The sequence below is a fragment of the Castor canadensis genome, chromosome 3, assembly GCF_047511655.1.
Source record: "Castor canadensis chromosome 3, mCasCan1.hap1v2, whole genome shotgun sequence".
Lineage (NCBI taxonomy): Eukaryota > Metazoa > Chordata > Mammalia > Rodentia > Castoridae > Castor > Castor canadensis.
Genome location: NC_133388.1, coordinates 50626326 through 50647577, shown reverse-complemented (window position 1 = coordinate 50647577; position 21252 = coordinate 50626326). Strand labels below are relative to the sequence as shown.

Below are 21252 nucleotides of genomic sequence, written 5' to 3'. Positions count from 1 at the left end.
TTCAATCTGGCAACAAATGTCCTTCAGTTGTGGGAAAGCTTTCTGTCTATTTTAGTGAGGATTTCTCTCCGTTGTTTTTTCCCTTCATCTTTCTTTGACTTCCATTGTTGGATGTTGGACCTCTTGAAGTAGTCCTTTGACTTTTCTCTCCTACCTTCTGTCTGCTTTCTGGGAGATTGGTCCAACTTTACTTTTCAGTTCTTTGTGGATATATGTTTTTCCATCTGCTTGGCGCTATCAGTAATATTTCTTGAACCTTTCTTCTTTCTGCCTAGCCAGTGTTTCCACCATGTTATTGATTTTTCTGTTTGTTTTGGTCACTGTATTTCACGTTAGAGACTTTCCTGAGATGTTTATTAATCCTTGGATATCTGCCTGTGATTGTCAACTCCATTGTCAGTATCTTTAGGCTTTTAGGGGTTACTTGAGATTCCCCAGAAAACATCTTCTAATTTTCTGCTCAAGGATAGAGGTCTGGCTGCTAGCATTTTGGGAACCACATGGGCAGGGCCTTGGGAAGACATCTCAACATTTGTTTACTTAATCCCTCTGATTTTGGGTTGGTAGTCACACTCTCAGCTGTTCCTAAAATGCTACAGATTCCTGCTGGCATGAGGGGAGCCAACTCATGGAGTTGGAGAGGGGAATTTAACTACTTTTCAAAAACTTTACCTATTCTTCCTCATTTTAGAGCCCTTCTGTCATTTCCTTTCCATCATATCTCTTCCAATTCCATATGTACCAGACACTGACAGCTACTGAGCAGTTAGTTCTAGGATTATGCAGTTAAAACTGAGTTGTTTCTTAGCTTTCCCTCTCTTGGTTTAGGATTTTGCTTTATAGAACCTCCTATATAAGTTCCTTTCTTCATGTATGTATATTTCTTTTTTTTATTGTTTTATTATTCGTATGTGCATACAATGCTTGGGTCATTTCTCCCCGCTGCCCCCACCCCCTCCCTTACCACCCACTCCGCCCCCTCCCTCTCTCTCCCACCCCCTCAATACCTGGCAGAAACTATTTTGCTCTTATCTCTAATTTTGTTGAAGGGAGAGTATAAGCAATAATAGGAAGGAACAAGCATTTTTCTAGTTGAGATAAGGATAGCTATACAGGGAGTTGACTTGCATTGATTTCCTGTGCATGTGTGTTATCTTCTAGGTTAATTCTTTTTGATCTAACCTTTTCTCTAGTTCCTGGTCCCCTTTTCCTATTGGCCTCAGTTGCTTTTAAGGTATCTGCTTTAGTTTCTCTGCATTGAGGGCAACAAATGCTAGCTAATTTTTTAGGTGTCTTACCTATCCTCACCTCTCCCTTGTATGCTCTCGCTTTTATCATGTGCTCAAAGTCCAATCCCCTTGTTGTGTTTGCCCTTGATCTAATGTCCACATATGAGAGAGAACATACGAATTTTGGTCTTTTGGGCCAGGCTAACCTCACTCAGAATGATGTTCTCCAATTCCATCCATTTACCAGCAAATGATAACATTTTGTTCTTCTTCATGGCTGCATAAAATTCCATTGTGTATAGATACCACATTTTCATGATCCATTCGTCAGTAGTGGGGCATCTTGGCTGTTTCCATCACTTGGCTATTGTGAATAGTGCCGCAATAAACATGGGTGTGCAGGTGCCTCTGGAGTAATCTGAGTCACAGTCTTTTGGGTATATCCCCAAGTGTGGTATTGCTGGAACAAATGGTAGATCAATGTTTAGCTTTTTAAGTAGCCTCCAAATTTTTTTCCAGAGTGGTTGTACTAGTTTACATTCCCACCAACAGTGTAAGAGGGTTCCTTTTTCCCGCATCCTTGCCAGCACCTGTTGTTGGTGGTGTTGCTGATGATGGCTATTCTAACCGAGGTGAAGTGGAATCTTAGCGTGGTTTTAATTTGCATTTCCTTTATTGCTAGAGATGGTGAGCATTTTTTCATGTGTTTTCTGGCCATTTGAATTTCTTCTTTTGAGAAAGTTCTGTTTAGTTCACTAGCCCATTTCTTTATTGGTTCATTAGTTTTGGGAGAATTTAGTTTTTTAGATTCCCTATATATTCTGGTTATCAGTCCTCTGATGTGTAGCTGGCAAATATTTTCTCCCACTCTGTGGGTATTCTCTTCAGTTTAGAGACCATTTCTTTTGATGAACAGAAGCTTTTTAGTTTTATGAGGTCCCATTTATCTATGCTGTCTCTTAGTTGCTGTGCTGCTGGGGTTCCGTTAAAAAAGTTCTTACTTATACCTACTAACTCCAGAGTATTTCCTACTCTTTCTTGTATCAACTTTAGAGTTTGGGATCCGATATTAATATCCTTGATCCATTTTGAGTTAATATTGGTATAGGGTGATATACATGGATCTAGTTTCAGTTTTTTGCAGACTGCTAACCAGTTTTCCCAGCAGTTTTTGTTGAAGAGGCTGCTATTTCTCCATCGTATATTTTTAGCTCCTTTGTCAAAGACAAGTTGGTTATAGTTGTGTGGCTTCATATCTGGGTCCTCTGTTCTGTTCCACTGGTCTTCATGTCTGTTTTTGTGCCAGTACATGCTGTTTTTATTGTTATTGCTTTGTAATATAGTTTGAAGTCAGGTATTGTGATATCTCCAGCATTGTTCTTTTGACTGAGTATTGCCTTGGCTATTCGTGGCCTCTTGTGTTTCCATATAAATTTAACAGTAGATTTTTCAATCTCTTTAATGAATGTCATTGGAATTTTGATGGGAATTGCATTAAACATGTAGATTACTTTGGGGAGTATAGACATTTTTACTATGTTGATTCTACCAATCCATGAGCATGGGAGATCTCTCCACTTTCTATAGTCTTCCTCAATCTCTTTCCTTCAGAAGTTTATAGTTTTCTTTGTAGAGGTCGTTCACATCTTTTGTTAGGTTTACACCTTGGTATTTGATTTTTTTTGAGGCTATTGTAAATGGAATTGTTTTCATACATTCTTTTTCAGTTTGTTCATTATTAGTGTATAGAAATGCTAATGATTTTTCTATGTTGATTTTCTATCCTGCTACTTGCTATAGCTATTGATGATGTCTAGAAGCTTCTGAGTAGAGTTTTTTGGGTCTTTAAGGTATAGGATCATGTCGTCTGCAAATAGGGATATTTTGACAGTTTCTTTACCTATTTGTATTCCTTTTACTCCTTCTTCTTGCCTAATTGCTCTGGCTAGGAATTCCAGTACTATGTTGAATAGGAGTGGAGATAGTGGGCATCCTTGTCTTGTTCCTGATTTTAGAGGGAATGGTTTCAGTTTTTCTCCGTTAAGTATAATGCTGGCTGTAGTTTTGTCATATATAGCTTTTATAATGTTAAGGTACTTTCCTTCTATTCCTAGTTTTCTTAAAGCTTTTATCATGAAATGGTGTTTGATCTTATCAAAGGCTTTTTCTGCATCTACTGAGATGATCAAGTGGTTTTTTTCTTTGCCTTGTTAATGTGGTTTATTACGTTTATTGATTTTCGTATGTTCAACCACCCCTACATTCCTGGGATGAAGCCTACTTGGTCGTGGTGAATAATCTTTTTGATGTATTGTTGAATTCGGTTTGCCATTATTTTGTTGAGGATTTTTGCATCAATGTTCATTAAGGAGATTGGTCTATAGTTCTCCTCCTGTAGTTTTTCTGGGATTTCTGGGTGGACTAAAATTAATTGTACATACTCAATATGTTACACTTCTGTAGTTTTTCTGGTATTTCTGGGTGGACTGAAATTAATTGTACATATTCAATATGTTGTTTAGTTTACATATTCCCCATTGTTTTATAATGTGTCATTTATTATACATTGAGTTCTTATATGAAAAATTAATTTTAATCTATTCTGTTTCCTTTGATATTATTTGTATCATTACCACACTCATTTATTTTTGATTCCTTATAATATGTCTATTCTTACAGTTGTAATTTTATGCTTAACACTTTATAAAATCAGTTTTATAATGCTTAAACTACATAGGTAAATTGCAAAAATAAAATTTAGAAGTTAGGATATTTTTATTAATCATGGACTTATTTCACAGGCATATTTATTTATTTTTGGTGGTACTGTGGTTTGAACTAAGGGCTTTGTAGTTGGAAAGGAGGCATTCTACCACTTGAGCACACCTCCAGTCCGCTTTTTATTCTGGTTATTTTGGAAATAGCATCTTGTAAACCATTGTTCAGGCTGACCTGAAACCATGATCCTCCCAGTCTCAGTCTCCCAAGTAGCCAGGATTATAGGTGTGAGTTACTGATGCCTGATTCAGGCTTGTTTTTTAATCATAACTTTATAAATGAGAATTAGGAAAATTTAAGCCCAAATATTGGCACATTATTGTCATAGAATGAAGACATTTTGTTCTTTTCTCTAAATGAAGACTGAAGTTGCTGAAGATCCTCAACAAGTTTCAACTGTGCATTTCCAACTGGGATTGCCACTGGTTTTTATTGTTAGCCAACAAGCTACATATGAAGCTGATAAAAGAACTGCAGAATGGGTTGCTTGGCGTCTTCTGGGAAAAGCAGGAGTTCTACTCTTGTTAAGGTACCTTATATGGCTAATGTTCATTGTACCGAGGAAACCATGAATATTTTCCTCATTTTAATATGGTAGTCCAGTCACATAAATAAACTCAGATCTCTAATATATCCCAGTATAGTTAGAACTATTGAGCTAGTTTGAATGTTAATTATAAGCTTAATTAAAATTAAAATGGAGATTAGAAAATCTGGTTTGTATTTATGTGTGAAAGTCTCAAACTCACTAAATTGTAATCTTTTTTCTTCATTAACATCTTTTAGTATAAGAACTTATAGTTCTGTTTTAGATTGACATCCTGGATGACTGTTATTCTTCACATTAGCAACATAAAACATTTATTTCCATTTTGAAAAAGGGACTCTTTGGAGGTGAAGATTCCTCAGCACGCTAATGTGGTCTTTAGAAGACCAGAAAAGGTTAGTCATCTTGTGTACTGCTCTATTATGTCACCTTATTTAACGAAAGTTAATACAAATGGTCTAAAGTAATATATGTTTATTATGGGAAAATCTGTAAATTGTCATTAATCAAAAATAATAGCTATTAATATTTTTATTTTTAATGTGTCTCTTTTCACATGTTCATATATGTATACTTTATACATATTTTTTCTTAAAGGAAAATTAGGATCATGCTACATATACTACTTTTAAATATCTCTAAAGTTATATTTAATTACTTGGTCTTGTCATAAAATGCATGCATTCATAGATTGTTTTGAACATCCCTGTTTCTTTCCTTTGGCAAAATTTCTGTAAGTAAAATTTGTCAAAGGAAATGGGAATTTTTAAAGTTAAAATACATTGTCAAATTGCCCTCCAAAAACGTTATACTTCCCAGTTTTGATGTTCTTAATTTGTTAAAATGTATAAAAATAATTTTGTTGATAGGTTAATATTACATAACTATGTCTGTTAACAGGTTTCTGTCAAGGATAGAATAAGCTTTTCTATGAGTTTCTTTAATAAGCTGAATGCAATTTTTAACCTCTTCTTCAGGGCAAAATGTTGATCCTGGGATTGTAAAATCATCCTTTCCTTTCCCCCTTTCCTGTACCCCTCTAGACAAAGGGCTTGAGGGTCTTTATGTAGTAATACTGGTTGTACAGCCAGTGTTATGTTTTTGTATTACGACATTACAAGCCCTATCACATATATTATAGGGCAGTTAGTTAGTATGTAATGCACATTATAGGACTTGTAATGCCATAATACAAGTACATAATACAATCTGCTAGGACTCCTGGTAACATTGTATTAATTCCAATGATGTTTTTTTCTCTATGGTAGTGATTAGCAATATAGTATTAAGAGTTTATGCCATAGTCATGCTGCCTTGTTCAAATCCTGCTTTGTAGAATAGTGATAATAATACCTACTTAAAAGTGTTGTTGGCCCAGTATATTACATGAAATAATGTACAGTGCTTACTTAGCATAGGGCCCAACAACTGTTAATGCTAATAAGTATTCACTAACATTCATTCAACAAATATTCATAAGGTACTTGCATTGTTTTAGGTAGTCCTAGGCTCTGAGATGAAGCCAGGTTTTTGAAAACCAGGCATTTGACTTTGTGGTGCTACGATACTAGTAGCAAGAGACAGATAAAAAGCAAGTATGGCTAGAATGTTAGATGGTGTTGAGGTTGATGGAAGAAACCAACTTGAGTTGAGGTAGGAGGGTAGTCACAGAAGCCATAACTGAGAAGTGGCATACAGCAAAGGAGTGAGCCTGTGGATATGTGTGGAAAGAGTGTTGTAGACAGGGAGAACACAAGAGGTCCTGGGGAAGGGAGTGGATGTTGACATACTAGGATAGTGTGAGAAATCCCGTTAATGCCTAGGTTCTACCTTAGTATCTAAGTGTGTTAGTTACTTTTCTGAGAAAATCAACTTAAAGGAGGAAAGATTTATTTTAGCTCATGGTTTCTGATGTATCAGTCCATGGTTGGCTCAGCTGCTTTAGGGTCTGGGACGAGGTAGTACATCATGGTGGTGGGACCACTTAGCAGAGGTGGCTGCTCACCTCATGGTGGCCAGAAGAAGAAGGGCACAGGTCCCAAAACCCACTTTGAGAGCACATCTCCAGTGATCTGTCTCCCTTCTACTAGGCCCTGCCTCCTGAATGTTTCTTCACCTTCCAGTAGTACCATTTGGGGGATATTTAAGATCCAAATCATAAGTTTGCAAAAGCCCTTTTTTTTCCTTTTTTAAACATTTTATTATGAAAAAAAGTAAACATACCAAAAAGTAGAAAGAAAAATAAAATAAACAAATATATAAATTCAACAATAAATATTTTGTCATACTTTCTATCTACAGTTTTTTCTGAAACATTTAAAAGAATGTTAGACACCATGACATTTTGCCCATAAATATGTAGCATTGCTCTCTAAAAACTATATATATAATCACAGTCTCATTACACACTTAAAATTATAATTTAATACTAATAATATATTAATAAATTGATAGCCTAATTTCAAATCAGTTCATCTTTAATTTTTTTATCCTGAAATTATTTTCTATAGTTTTTAGAAACCAAAATGCAGTCAAGAATTATAAATTACATTTATTTCCTAAATCTCTTATCATAAATCTCCCCTTCCTTTTTTCTCTATGACAGTGACTTTTTGGATAAATGTTCCTAATTTTTCCAAGTTCTGGATTTACCTGTTTCCTTTTGCTGCTCTTCTTTGCTCCTCTATTGCCTTATTTATATTTTCTATTAATTACATTTTAAGGTTGATTAGCTACACTAAACATTTTGGGTAAGAATTTTTCTTAGTGCTGGCTTCATTATAATTCTGTCCCCTCCTAAAATGTACAATGCTTGTTTTTCTCAGTGATTCCATGTTCAGCTCCTGAGTTAGGTAAGGTATGACAGCTATTCTGCCCATTATAAGATACATTTGCCCCTTTCCACTTACCAAATAAATTGTAGGTAGATAATGATTATCTTAACCTGACTGGGCATCTATAACAAAGTACCACACATGAAATAGCTTGTAAACAATAGAAATTTATTTCTCACAATTATAAAGACTGGAAAGTCCTAGATAAAGTGCCAAAAGATTTGGTATCTGGTGAGAGTCCATTTGTGGTTCACACATTTCTGTGTGTCTTCTCATGGTGGCAGAGAGGAACTAGATCTCTGGAGTCTTCTTTATGGGCCCTAATCCCACTCACGAGGGCTCTGCCTTCATGACCAAGTACCTTTCAAAGAGCCACCTCCTAATACTATCATGTGGGTGATTAGGTTTCAACATAGGAGTTTTGGGGAGCCACAAGCATTCAAAGCATAGCAGTGGTGGAAGGCAGAATACTGACTACCTTTGGGGGAGGGAAATGACAGGCAAAAAGAAGGCCTCTACCTGTGCTGGAGGTGTTCTTACCTCAATCTGTGTGGTGGTTATACAGGTCTGTCCACTTTATAAAAATTCATCAAGCTGAACACTTAAAACTGGTGACTTCTGTGTAAATGTTGTATTTCGACAAAAGTTTACATGTAAAATGTCTGTATTACATTTGAGATGAATTCAGTTTGATTTATTTTGACCCCACTACCTTTTAACTCCATTATATTTCTTCAGGAGTAAAAAAGTGATTGTTTCAAATATAATATTAAATAAATAAACATATGTAGTATCAAAGAAAAAGCATTTGAGCTCTTTTACAGCTTTATTACAACGTATAGTTATGGTCGAGATGATTTGCTAAAATAATCTACTGGCCTAAAATTCCTTGTTTTTAAAAAGTGATAGTTGAGGGGCTGGGGATGTAGCTCAGTGGCAGAGCACTTGTCCAGCATGTTTAAGGGTCTGGGGTCAATCCCCAGCACTGCAAAAACAAACAAACAAAAAGTGATAGTTGAGCACTAGTGAAAGAAATCTTAATGGAATAATATTGATCTCAATGAAATAGAATTTGGTATTCTTAAAATATCTGGAACACAGACTAATTTTATGTTTATAGCTAAACAGAAAAATGAACTTTTTAGAAGAATTATTTTAGATGAAGTATCAGTTCTGTGGAATATCAACATGACCAGTTTTGATCATCTGTTTGCAGTAATTTATATTTCCATTTCATCTTGAGGTAGAGCTTGCTATTATCTACTAAATGTTTTGCAGATTTCAGCTGTGACAAGAAGCAAGTGACATTTTCAGTTCTTCCTTTTTGCCTTCTTTTTCAGTAGTGCAGCTGTCTTTGAATGCCTTTTATAGTAATTTGGGGATGTATTTCCTCTTTTGTTCAATTATAAAATTGAAGTTCAAAGGTTTAGTTTCATTTGAGTATCAAACAGGTAAAACATTTTTAGATTAAAATGCTTTGCTATATCTTCTTACATTTCTAGGAAGTTGCAGTGGAATATTTGGTGTTACATGATATTGATTTAATAATTTTCCATGTGGAAAATAATATGCACACGGAGGAAATACAAGAAGATGAAGATGATGATGTTGAAGGTCCAGATCTGGGTAAGAGTCTTAATGATTGTCATCCCTCTTCCTGCTCAACATCATAATGTCAGTGAAATTTCCAGTGGATTAACTTTCTTATAGAATGTATTCACATTCAAGACTGTGAAGTAACCTGGAGAAATTTATTTTAAATCATGTTTTATCAAGTTGAGTAAGTGAAAAGGATGCTGTATTATGTTTAATGTATACCTTTATTGTTACACATTAGCCTTATAGCTTCCCACACCTGTGCCTTTATTCTCCAAGTCAATTCTTTTAGCCCTCTGGGCTTGCTCCACATTTCAAAACTACCCAGAAGCCACAGCATATTTCAGTTTTATTATTCCTAGTAGGAAATGAAATTGTAATAAATGTTATTGTGTTTATGGTTATAAATGCGTCCGATTGTTAAATAGGGAGTAAATTTGAATCTCATTTTAATATTTCTTTTTAATAGTTGTTTCTGGTTTTTATTGCTCTTATACTAATATTTATGAAATATTCTGCAGTTCTGAAGGCTCTCCCACACCCATTACTTTCTTTGATTGCTGTATGAGTTAGCTGATGTCACCTTCGTTTTATAGATGATGAGTCTGTTTTCCTCAGTTATGTGACCTGCCCATGGTCACACTAGTGGCATGCAGTAGAGCTTGGCTAGAACTGGACCATCCTGGGCTAGTATCCTGACATGATGGATGGATGGATTGATTGGCTGGCTGCAGGCTACTTGTGAGAATGACGCTGCTGCTGCTGTTGCTGCTGCTGCTGCTGCTGCTGCTGAGGCTGGCTGTGTGTCTGCAAGTCTGAAGGCCAAGACTTTTTTTTTCCATTTATTCATATGTACATACAATGTTTGGATCATTTCTCCCCCCTACGCCCCACCCCCTCACTTCAGGCAGAAACTGTTTTGCCCTTATCTCTAATTTTGTTGAAGAGAGAGTATAAACAATAATAAGAAGAACAAAGCATTTTTGCTAGTTGAGATAAGGATAGCTATACAGGGAGATTCCTAGCATTGCTTCCATGTACAAATGTGTTACATTCTAAGTTGATTCTTCTCGAACTGACCTTTCTCTAATTCCTGATCCCCTCTCTTATTGGCCTCTGTCACTTTAAAGTTTCTGCATTAGTTCCTTTGCATTGAGGACATCAAATACTATCCTGTTTTTTGGGTTTCTTACCTATCTTCATACCTCCCTTGTGTGCTCTTGCCTTATAATGTGATCAAATTCCAATCACATTGCTGTATTTGCCCTTGATCTAAAGCCCACATATGAGGGAGAACTTATGATTATTGGTCTTCTGAGCCTGGCTAACCCCGCTCAGAATGATGTTCTCCACTTCCATCCACTTGCTTGCAAATGATAAGATTTCATTCTTTATCCTGAGTAGAATTCCATTGTGTATAGATACCACATTTTCTTAATCCATTTGTCAGTAGTGGGGCATCTTGAAAGCCAAGACTTTAAGAGAGATTAAAGAAAACATGGACAATGTGAGACTAAGGAAAGATACTTTAAAGAATAGAAAAGAAGCAAAGTTTTAAAGAGTAGTAAAGAAGAAAGGCCTTAAAGAATAGAGAAGAAAAGAAGCAAAGTAACAGAAGAGAATAATAGAGAAAAGAAGTAATAAGGCTGTTGTGTGTCTCCATCCAAGCACCCAGCACACCTGGCCCCAGCTTTGTCTTCTATCTTTTGTCCTTTCTGCATCTCCAGTTGCCCCCAGTTAGGTCAGGAGAACAGAGCTCGAGAAAGCTCTCTACAATAATCCACTTACTATTTTATGATGTCACATCCATATACATAATCTCTTCCCTTTGTATCATTGCCCTTTACACAGGACAACTAGAAGAAGGTTAGCAAAGAATTTGTTACTGTCTGAGAGTGGAACTCAAGAGACAAGTGTCCCCCAAAGGAAATGGCCAAAGTGTGAATCACAATGACAAGGTCCAAGTTCTACAAAAGGGCAACACATACACAAACAAGAGAGAGAGGGAGGGAGGAAGAAAAGAAAATGTGACTACAAATAGTATGTGTTTTGATAACTAGATGAAAGGTAGAGCTAAGGAGTTTACAAATGAATGGGTATTGAAATAAAATAAGAGAAAAAAGGGTCTATTGGAAAATAAGAAAAAAACTGACTGGAAAATTAAAATATGTGAATAAGAAGGAAAAAACCATGCAATATAAGATAATAGAGCTTTACCGACTTTGGTATCGAGGCATAATTTTTTAGTACTTGGCATGTGGTATCTCAAAGTACCTTTATTAATCTCATGCTTCACAGAGTTGAGTACTGACTGTTCAGGCCTACTGAGCTTTGTGTATCCTATAGTTAGAAGATGGCTGAGATGGCACTGACATCCTGATCTAGAATTAGGTATTTACTATAGTATTAGAAATAGTATGGAAATAATGCTTTAGTTCCAAGAACATTATGTTCCTCCCTTCCTCTTTTCTTTTTCATGTGCCATTACAGAATATTATTATGAACATTCTAGAAAGTACACAGGATAATAGCACAAACTTCCTGGTATCCATTACTTGTCCCAGTCACCATCAGCCCATGATTACTCCTGTTCTAATCACTCCCACCCCTTATTTATTTGAACAAATCCTAGACATACAATTTCATCCACAGATATTTTATCTGTGCATTTCTACTTCAGCAATACACAAAAATATTTTTTAGAAGATTTACAAAATGAAAACTGTTACTACGTCTAAAAAATAATTCTTAATGTCATTAGATATCCACCCAGTGATTGAATTCCCAATTGTGTCATGCTCTTTCATGCCACTGTGCCTTTGCACATGCTGTTTCCTTTGCTCTGTATGCCTCATTGCCTCCCTTCCCTGCCTGCCTAAGTTTTATTTTTCTTTTAATGTCCAGCTAGTATCATCTTTTCCAGAAAGCCTTAACTTTCTCCTTAATTAAGTCAAATACCCCTTCTGTGTTACTGGACAATTTGTACAAACTTGCTACAGAATAATTTAAATTCAGAATATGTTTTTTATCATATACTTGGATGGATAGCTAGATGGATGTATGATCTAGCAGTTTACTGATCAATTTGTCTGAATTAATGAATGTTTTTCACATATTCAGAATGTGTCCATAACTTCATGCACTTTGATAAAATTCAAAATTCTTGGCCAAGAATTTTGTTCTCTTATAGTTCAGCCACTGCCTAGCCCACTGTTTTCTCTTTATTCCTCCAGCCCCATCTTTTTGTCATTTTCCTTCTCTCAGTACCTGTTATATGGGAAGCTCTTTTATGTCTCAGAGCCTTGCAGATGTTACCCTCATTGTCTACAATATTCTTTTCTTGATTCTCTGCCTGGCAGGCTTTGGGTGTCTTAATCTAAACTTCCCTGTTATAATCTTTCACTGTATCTTTTCCCTTCCTCATAAACTGATAGCAGTTTATAACTATGTATTCACTTATTGACCAGTTTATTTCTGGTGTTTCCATTGATAGAACCTCCATGCAGTCAGGAACAGTGTCTGTTTTTTCACCATTTGCCCTAGTGTTTATCATAATGCTTGACATAAGGTAGAAGCTAGATAAACACTGGAAAATAAGTATGGTAGGCTCTTTTAGGATACTAAATTAATATAATGATTAGAAACAAAGTACCTGTTTATAGAACACACTTAAATAAGTGCATCTCGACCCAAGTAAGCTCTATTATTTCTAGGTCAGAAAGCATTCTCAGAGTAATTTAGATAGGAAGCCAGGCAACTGTGAAGTTTTCTTAGTATTATACATTTTAACTGTTTAGATAGTGTGAATTCAAGTTCTTATAAAGTACTTGCCTATGAGAAGAGTTTATTGTTCTATGTTTAAATTAACATCTTTTAAAACATTTCAGATGTTCAAGATGATGAAGTGGCAGAAACTGTTTACAGAGATAGGAAGAGACAGCTACCTTTGGAATTGACAGTGGAACTAACAGAAGAAACATTTAATGTGACTGTAATGGCTTCTGACAGCATAGTGCTCTTCTATGCTGCTTGTGCGTATAAGTGTTTAGGGAATTATTCACTGTATTACAGAATATGACATTTAAAGCCAACATTTTGTTTTTGCATTCTACATATTGTATATGCAAAATGACATAGTTTTCAAATGCCCCAAGTAGACTGTACACATTGACTTCCAACTGACTCAAAGGAGTAAAACTGATTTTATATATTTCTATATATGTAATTTAAAAATTGAAGGTTAATGTTTAGACTAGGTATTCAGCTTGTTAACTTTGAAAAACTATTGTTATTTTTAAATATATTAACCGTTCTTACAGATTTTTAGGAAAATATTGCTTTTATCTTCAAATAATATCCACTCAACTCTATTACTTGCTTTATGAATGCAGAAAATTAGTTGCATTTGGAACCCTTTTAAGTGGTTGGATAATATTGAGTGCTTTATACTAGGATATTTGGAAATAAAAATTTGGGAAGCCACGAATTGTTATATGTAAATGTGGATGCTTTGGAGCTATCCATGTTGTAATACCTATTGTTTTTATTTTAACATAGGGCATGCAGTATCCATGGCCTTTCTGCAATCCTATATTGATGTGGCGGTTAAATTGAAAGGTAGTATATATTCTGTGATATGCATGCCTATGTTCCTGATTGAATAAACCAAAACTGTTAAAAATGCTCAGAAACATTCATTGTGATCTCACAGGACCTTGGTAGAAACAAGAGAGCCCATGTTTAAATATTTATGGCTACTCTTAATCCAATAACCTTTTTGGTTGAATTCAGTCATCCAGCAAGCATTTATTGAGTGCTTACTCAGTGTCAGTTACCATTAAATACTGGAAGCAAAAATCTGACATGTAAGACCCAGTTTCTTTAAGGAAAGATCAAAGATCCCAGTGTTTTTGAGGCTACATTGTTTCTCATAGACTGGGATATTTCCTCTTCTTCTTTTTTTGCAGTACTGGTGCTTGAACTTATGGCCTTCACCTTGAGCCACTCTGCCAACCCTTTTTTTGATGGGTATTTTCAAGATAAGGTCTCACAAACTATTTGCGTGGGCTGGCTTTGAACCATGAGCCTCCTTATCTCTGCTTCCTGAGTAGCTAAGATTACAGGCATGAGCCTCCATTGCCCAGCTGGGATATTTCTTAATAGCCACCAGAATATTTTTATATTAATTAGTCTATCATAATTGATTGAATTGTGGGCAAGAAAGAGTCCAAGGATTGGTCTTTAATTCAAAATGTCCATGCTGTCATTCCAGCAAATACATAGGGAGAAATATGGACACCTGTTAGTAAGAGAGGTAGTGTGGATTAGGTGTGCATAATGTTTTGTAATCATTTGAAATAGGACAGAATGTATCATGTTTTGTATTGGTCATATGTTTTCCTCCTACTCCACTTATCTTGCAAATAGGAGCTATTACAGCTAAACAGGCTCATTCTTGGCTACTCTGGGAATGTTACCCACCATTTAGGTTTTTTGTTTTTCTTTTTGTTGTTATTTGGTTTTTATAGTTCTGGGGCTTGAATTCAGGATCTTACACCTGCTAGGTAAATGCTGTACCACTTCAGCCACACTTCTAGCTCCTTTTGCTTTAGGTTATTTTTCAGTTAGGGTCTCTCTTTGTCCAACACCAGCCTCAGACCTACGCCTTTCAGGAAGCTGGGATGACAAGTATGTGTCATGACACCCAACTTGTTGTTTGTTGTTGTTGAGATGGGGGTCTCATTAACTTTTTGCTTGGGCTAAAAGTTAAACTTTTTGCTTGGGTGGAGATTTCCTGATCTCCACCTCCTGAGTAGCTGGGATTATACGCATGAGCCACTGCACCCATTCCCTACTATTTAATTTTTGAGATGTGTGTGTGAGTAGAATAAAAAGGCAGATAACTTGATTTCCTTTTCAGTCAGTATGTTCTTTATGAATAACATTCCAGTTAGTAATTCTATATCAGATACATAGACTATTTTGAAGTTCTGGGGGCTTAATGTGTTTTGCATTAGCTAGTGTTTTACGTCAATTTTGAAGCCTATGCAGCTTGAGTATTCCTTATCTGAAATACTTGGGAACGGAATTGTTTAGGATTTGGGGTTTCTTTTTCAGAATTTGTATTATTTGCATACATATAATGAAATATTGTGTGGGACCCAAGTGTAAATACAAAATTGACTTATGTTCATATACATCCTATACACATGGCTTGAAGTGCGTTTTATCCAGCATTTTTTTTTTTTGTACTGAAGTTGTGTTTTGACTGCAGTCTGTCACATGAGGTGGTGTAGTGTGGAATTTTCCTCTTGTGGAAATCTGAAACTCAAAAAGTTTCAGATTTTGGAACACTTCAAATTTTCCTACTAAGGATGCTCAACCTGTACTGTAACTTTAAATTAGGAAAATATTATAGTATTTAAACCTTAGTCCTATAATCTGTCTTTCATGTTGATTTCTTGCAAAAAATCCATTTTTCATCTGTCCAAGACAATGAGGAATATATTTTCCTGAGTCACAAGGTGGCAGCAAATATCAGTTTTGTACTTACTGTATCAAAGAGAGTCTATTTTTTTCTTCAAGTTGTGAATCCTGTTTGAAGTTAATGCATTGGTAATGTGCATGGGATATAATACTATAGGTATTTCAGAAAATTAGGCTATTAAGATTGAAATGTGAGAATTTTTGAAACCCCTTTTTCAGAAAAGATAATAAAAATTTTAAATTAATAATGTTAGTATAAGCAGCCTTATAACTTATCATATCATATAGTAGCATTTTTCGAGTTTTAACGATAACATCAAGGTTTTCAACTTTGTTAGGGACAAAGTAATAACATTTTTAGCAGGCATTGACATGTGGCACATGCCTGCTGAAGGGACCAGTGTCTGTGATAGCACTCTATTCTAGGTGCTGATCACCAGATACTTATTGATGACACAATTAAAGGATAAGGGGATTTTGTAGAGAAGTGACTTGGCAGGCCTGATTTTAGAAGGAATAGGGTTGTGTTTCTTTATATGCTGATATAATGTTCAGACATTAATATTCTTTAGCATAAAAATTTTAATTTATAAAGAAATACCAGTCTACATTACACACATTTCTATTGGGCACATACTTTGTATTATCAAACAGAATTAACACTAAATCTGAAGTAGTAACTTATTGCTTCCATGAGCTATAATCTTTTAAAGGTGAATTTTCATTATTAAAATCTTTTTGGTGACAAGACATTAAAATATTACATTTCACAGTTTGAGTCCTATGGTTAGGTTACACTTAGGCTATATCCTAAACTGATGTATAGAGATTTCTTATTTAATATGATATTAGTTTATTTTTATTAGAATTTATTTTTGTCTTTCAGTAACTGAATTATGTGGTGCTTGTTTTATTTGGGTTTTGCTTTCTTTTCACCCAATGATTTACATATTTTAGAGAACTTTACATGTTTTATTTTAGAGCAGGTAGGCATTTCTGCTTTGGATTCCACTGTGCATCCTCTTAGGCTGAAAAGAGATTGTGTTTAGATGGGGCTGGGAGCCTGAAGCTCTAAAGGGGTTCGTGTGTCATTTGTTCACATGTGTATTAAAGGTGCTTCCTGTGCAGGGACTGACTGCTCTAGATACTAGGTATTAGAGTGCTGAATAAAACAGGCACAGTTGCTTCTCTCATGGAGCTCTCTTGAAAGAAGACATTAATCAGACAACCACACAAATGAGTGCAGAGTTACATAGTGAGATAAGAAAAGGAGTGTGATTCTGTCAGAGCACATATCAAAGAACCTGATGTAGAGCAGGGTGCCAGAGAAGACAGCCTCAAGTAGTCACAATGAGACAGACCTACTTCTGCAAAACTTGATATGGTAGGCTGCTAATAAGACAGGGCCCAGGGGGAGTGGGCTGGCACCAGAACAGATTTGAGTTTTGAAAAGATATTTCTAGAGTTACTGTAGAGACTTTGAATTTAGGGAATTGCATTAGAAGCCTATTGTACTTATCCAGAAGAAATGATGAGTAGTGGAGTAAAGAGAAATAGACAATAATTAGAGATGTTTAAAATTTAAGTGGTAAAATTGAAAAGCTATTGATTGAATAGACATGGAGTGATTAGGAAGAGGAGGGCATGAAAGATGATTCTTAGTTTTCTGAGTTGTGCAAGAGTAGCCACCTTCACTAACATACACAGGACAGAAATCATACTTGGGTTTAGAGATACACAGTTTGAGAATGTTTCCATCAATGGGAAACTGAGAAGCCAGTAAGGATGTCTGGGTCTGGAACTTCAGAGAGGAGTCTGAGCTAAAAGACATAAGTTTAGCATTCATTAGATTCTTGGCAGTTACTGAAATTGTTTAGAAAGAGAATGGAGCAAGATTGATAGACCCCTGGTAAACCTAACTAAAATGAGGAGAGAAAAAAACCCAAATTAGTAGAATCAGGAATGCAAAAGGGGAGATAACAACAAACACCATGGAAGTTCAGGAAATCATCAGAGACTACTTTGAGAACCTATATTCAAATAAATTTGAAAATCTTAAAGAAATGGACAGATTTCTAGATACATATGGTCATCCAAAACTGAACCAAGAAGAAATTAATCACCTAAATAGATCTATAACACAAAATGAAATTGAAGCAGCAATCAAGAGTGTCCCCAAAAAGAAAAGTCCAGGACCTGATGGATTCTCTGCTGAATTCTATCAGACCTTTAAAGAAGAACTGATACCAACCCTCCTTAAACTGTTCCACGAAATAGAAAGGGAAGGAAAAACTGCCACACACATTTTATGAAGCCAGTACTACACTTATCCTCAAACCAGGCAAAGATACCTCCAAAAAGGAGAACTATAGGCCAATCTCCTTAATGAACATTGATGCAAAAATCCTCAACAAAATAATGGCAAACCGAATTCAGCAACACATCAAAAAGATTATTCACCACGACCAAGTAGGCTTCATCCCAGGAATGTAAGAGTGGTTGAACATACAAAAATCAATAAACGTAATAAACCACATTAACAAGGCAAAGACAAAAACCACTTGATCATCTCAATAGATGCAAAAAAAGCCTTTGATAAGATCCAACACCATTTCATGATAAAAGCTCTAAGAAAACTAGAAATAGAAGGAAAGTTCCTCAACATTATAAAAGCTATATATATGACAAACCTACAGCCAGCATTATACTTAACGGAGAAAAACTGAAACCATTCCCTCTAAAATCAGGAACCAGACAAGGATGCCCACTATCTCCACTCCTATTCAACATAGTACTGGAATTCCTAGCCAGAGCAATTAGGCAAGAAGAAGGAGTAAAAGGAATACAAATAGTAAAGAAACTGTCAAAATATCCCTGTTTGCAGACGACATGATCCTATACCTTAAAGACCCAAAAAACTCTACTCAGAAGCTTCTAGACATCATCAATAGCTACAGCAAGGTAGCAGGATAGAAAATCAACATAGAAAAATCATTAGCATTTCTATACACTAATAATGAGCAAAGTGAAAAAGAATGTATGAAAACAATTCCATTTGCAATAGCCTCAAAAAAAATCAAATACCTAGGTGTAAACCTAACAAAAGATGTGAACGACCTCTACAAAGAAAATTATAAACTTCTGAAGAAAGAGATTGAGGAAGACTATAGAAAGTGGAGAGATCTCCCATGCTCATGGATTGGTAGAATCAACATAGTAAAAATGTCGATACTCCCTAAAGTAATCTACATGTTTAATGCAATTCCCATCAAAATTCCAATGACATTCATTAAAGAGATTGAAAAATCTACTGTTAAATTTATGTGGAAACACAAGAGGCCACGAATAGCCAAGGCAATACTCAGTCAAAAGAACAATGCTGGAGGTATCATAATACCTGACTTCAAACTATATTACAAAGCAATAACAATAAAAACAGCATGTACTGGCACAAAAACAGACATGAAGACCAGTGGAACAGAATAGAGGACCCACATATGAAGCCACACAACTATAACCAACTTGTCTTTGACAAAGGAGCTAAAAATATACGATGGAGAAATAGCAGCCTCTTCAACAAAAACTGCTGGGAAAACTGGTTAGCAGTCTGCAAAAAACTGAAACTAGATCCATGTATATCACCCTATACCAATATTAACTCAAAATGGATCAAGGATCTTAATATCAGACCACAAACTCTAAAGTTGATACAGGAAAGAGTAGGAAATACTCTGGAGTTAGTAGGTATAGGTAAGAACTTTCTCAATGAAACCCCAGCAGCACAGCAACTAAGAGATAGCATAGATAAATGGGACCTCATAAAACTAAAAAGCTTCTGTTCATCAAAAGAAATGGTCTCTAAACTGAAGAGAACACCCACAGAGTGGGAGAGAATATGTGCCAGCTACACATCAGACAAAGGACTGATAACCAGAATATATAGGGAACTTAAAAAACTAAATTCTCCCAAAACTAATGAACCAATAAAGAAATGGGCAAGTGAACTAAACAGAACTTTCTCAAAAGAAGAAATTCAAATGGTCAAAAAACACATGAAAAAATGCTCACCATCTCTAGCAATAAAGGAAATGCAAATTAAAACCACACTAAGATTTCACCTCACCCCTGTTAGAATAGCCATCATCAGCAACACCACCAACAACAGGTGTTGGTGAGGATGCGGGGAAAAAGGAACCCTCTTACACTGTTGGTGGGAATGTAAACTAGTACAACCACTCTGGAAAAAAATTTGGAGGCTACTTAAAAAGCTAAACATTGATCTATCATTTGATCCAGCAATACCACTCTTGGGGATATACCCAAAAGACTGTGACACAGGTTACTCCAGAGGCACCTGCACACCCATGTTTATTGCAGCACTATTCACAATAGCCAAGTGATGGAAACAGCCAAGATGCCCCACCACTGATGAATGGATTAAGAAAATGTGGTATCTATACACAATGGAATTTTATGCAGCCATGAAGAAGAACGAGATGTTATCATTTGCTGGTAAATGGATGGAATTGGAGAACATCATTCTGAGTGAGGTTAGCCTGGCCCAAAAGACCAAAATTCGTATGTTCTCTCTCATATGTGGACATTAGATCAAGGGCAAACACAACAAGGGGATTGGACTTTGAGCACATGATAAAAGCAAGAGCACACCTAAAAAGACACCTAAAAAGACACCTAAAAAGTTAGTTAGCATTTGTAGCCCTTAATGTAGAAAAACTAAAGCAGATACACTTAAAAGCAACTGAGGCCAATAGGAGAAGGGGACCAGGAACTAGAGAAAAGGTTAGATCAAAAAGAATTAACCTAGAAGGTAACACACAAGCACAGGAAATTAATGAGTCAACTCCCTGTATAGCTATCCTTATCTCAACCAGCAAACACACTGTACCTTCCTATTATTGCTTATACTCTCCCTTCAACAAAATTAGAGATAAGGGCAAAATAATTTCTGCTGGGTATTGAGGGGGTGGTGGGGAGAGGGAGGGGGTGGAGTGGGTAGTAAGGGAGGGGGTGGAGTGGGTGGTAAGGGAGGGGGTGGGGGCAGGGGGGAGAATTGACCCAAGCCTTGTATGCACATATGAATAATAAAACAAAAAAAATGGAGTAAGAAGAAAAAGCAATTGAAAATGAGCCCTGAGAGACTTAGAACTCCATGTATAGAAGAAGCCACAAAAGGGACCTAAACAGAGAAGCTAGGGAGGTGGGATAAAAGCCAGTAGGGCAAAAATCCAAGGAAGAGTGTTTTCATAGGAGTGTTTCATGCTGACAGGTTAAAATAAGAATGGGATAGGAAAATAATGAATTCTAAGCAGATGAGTATTCTACATTGGTATTTATAGAATGTGCATTTCCCTTTAATTTAGGCACATCCACTCTGCTTCTTACTAGAATAAACTGTGCAGATTGGTCTGATGTGTGTACTAAGCAAAATGTTACTGACTTTCCTGCTGTGAAGATGTACAGGGAAGGCAAGAACCCAGTGTCTTATGCTGGTATGTTAGGAGCTGAGGATCTCCTAAAATTTATCCAACTGTAAGTACTCAGTTCACTATTCTTTCTAAAATTTGGGTCTTTAGTTTTAATTCTCACATTTTGTTGACATACCTTTAATAGGTTATATAGGATACAAGAGCTGAAATCAGAGTAAATATTGGTCAGGAGGGTCTATGCACATTTCATCACTTTTGGGGAGATGTTTAATGAGATTGATTTTTTTAAGGAGTAATTTGTGATTTTGTCAGATATTTATCCTGTGTAATCTATT

At 35.9% G+C, this 21252-nt stretch overlaps 1 protein-coding gene across 8 annotated transcripts in view; it reads left to right on the top strand.

Moving 5' to 3' along the window:
* Positions 1–21252, top strand: part of Txndc16 (thioredoxin domain containing 16) — a 120587-nt gene that overhangs the window by 60668 nt on the left and 38667 nt on the right. For all 8 annotated transcript variants that reach the window (XR_012446161.1, XM_074067950.1, XM_074067949.1 and 5 more), the window contains 6 exons: positions 4370–4536; positions 4889–4949; positions 8891–9014; positions 12872–13015; positions 13542–13601; positions 20852–21020. Coding sequence is in view for 7 of the 8 variants with exons in the window: in XM_074067950.1 (XP_073924051.1) it covers positions 4370–4536; positions 4889–4949; positions 8891–9014; positions 12872–13015; positions 13542–13601; positions 20852–21020 (725 nt within the window). In the remaining variant the exon portion in view is untranslated. The remainder of the gene's footprint in view (positions 1–4369; positions 4537–4888; positions 4950–8890; positions 9015–12871; positions 13016–13541; positions 13602–20851; positions 21021–21252) is intronic.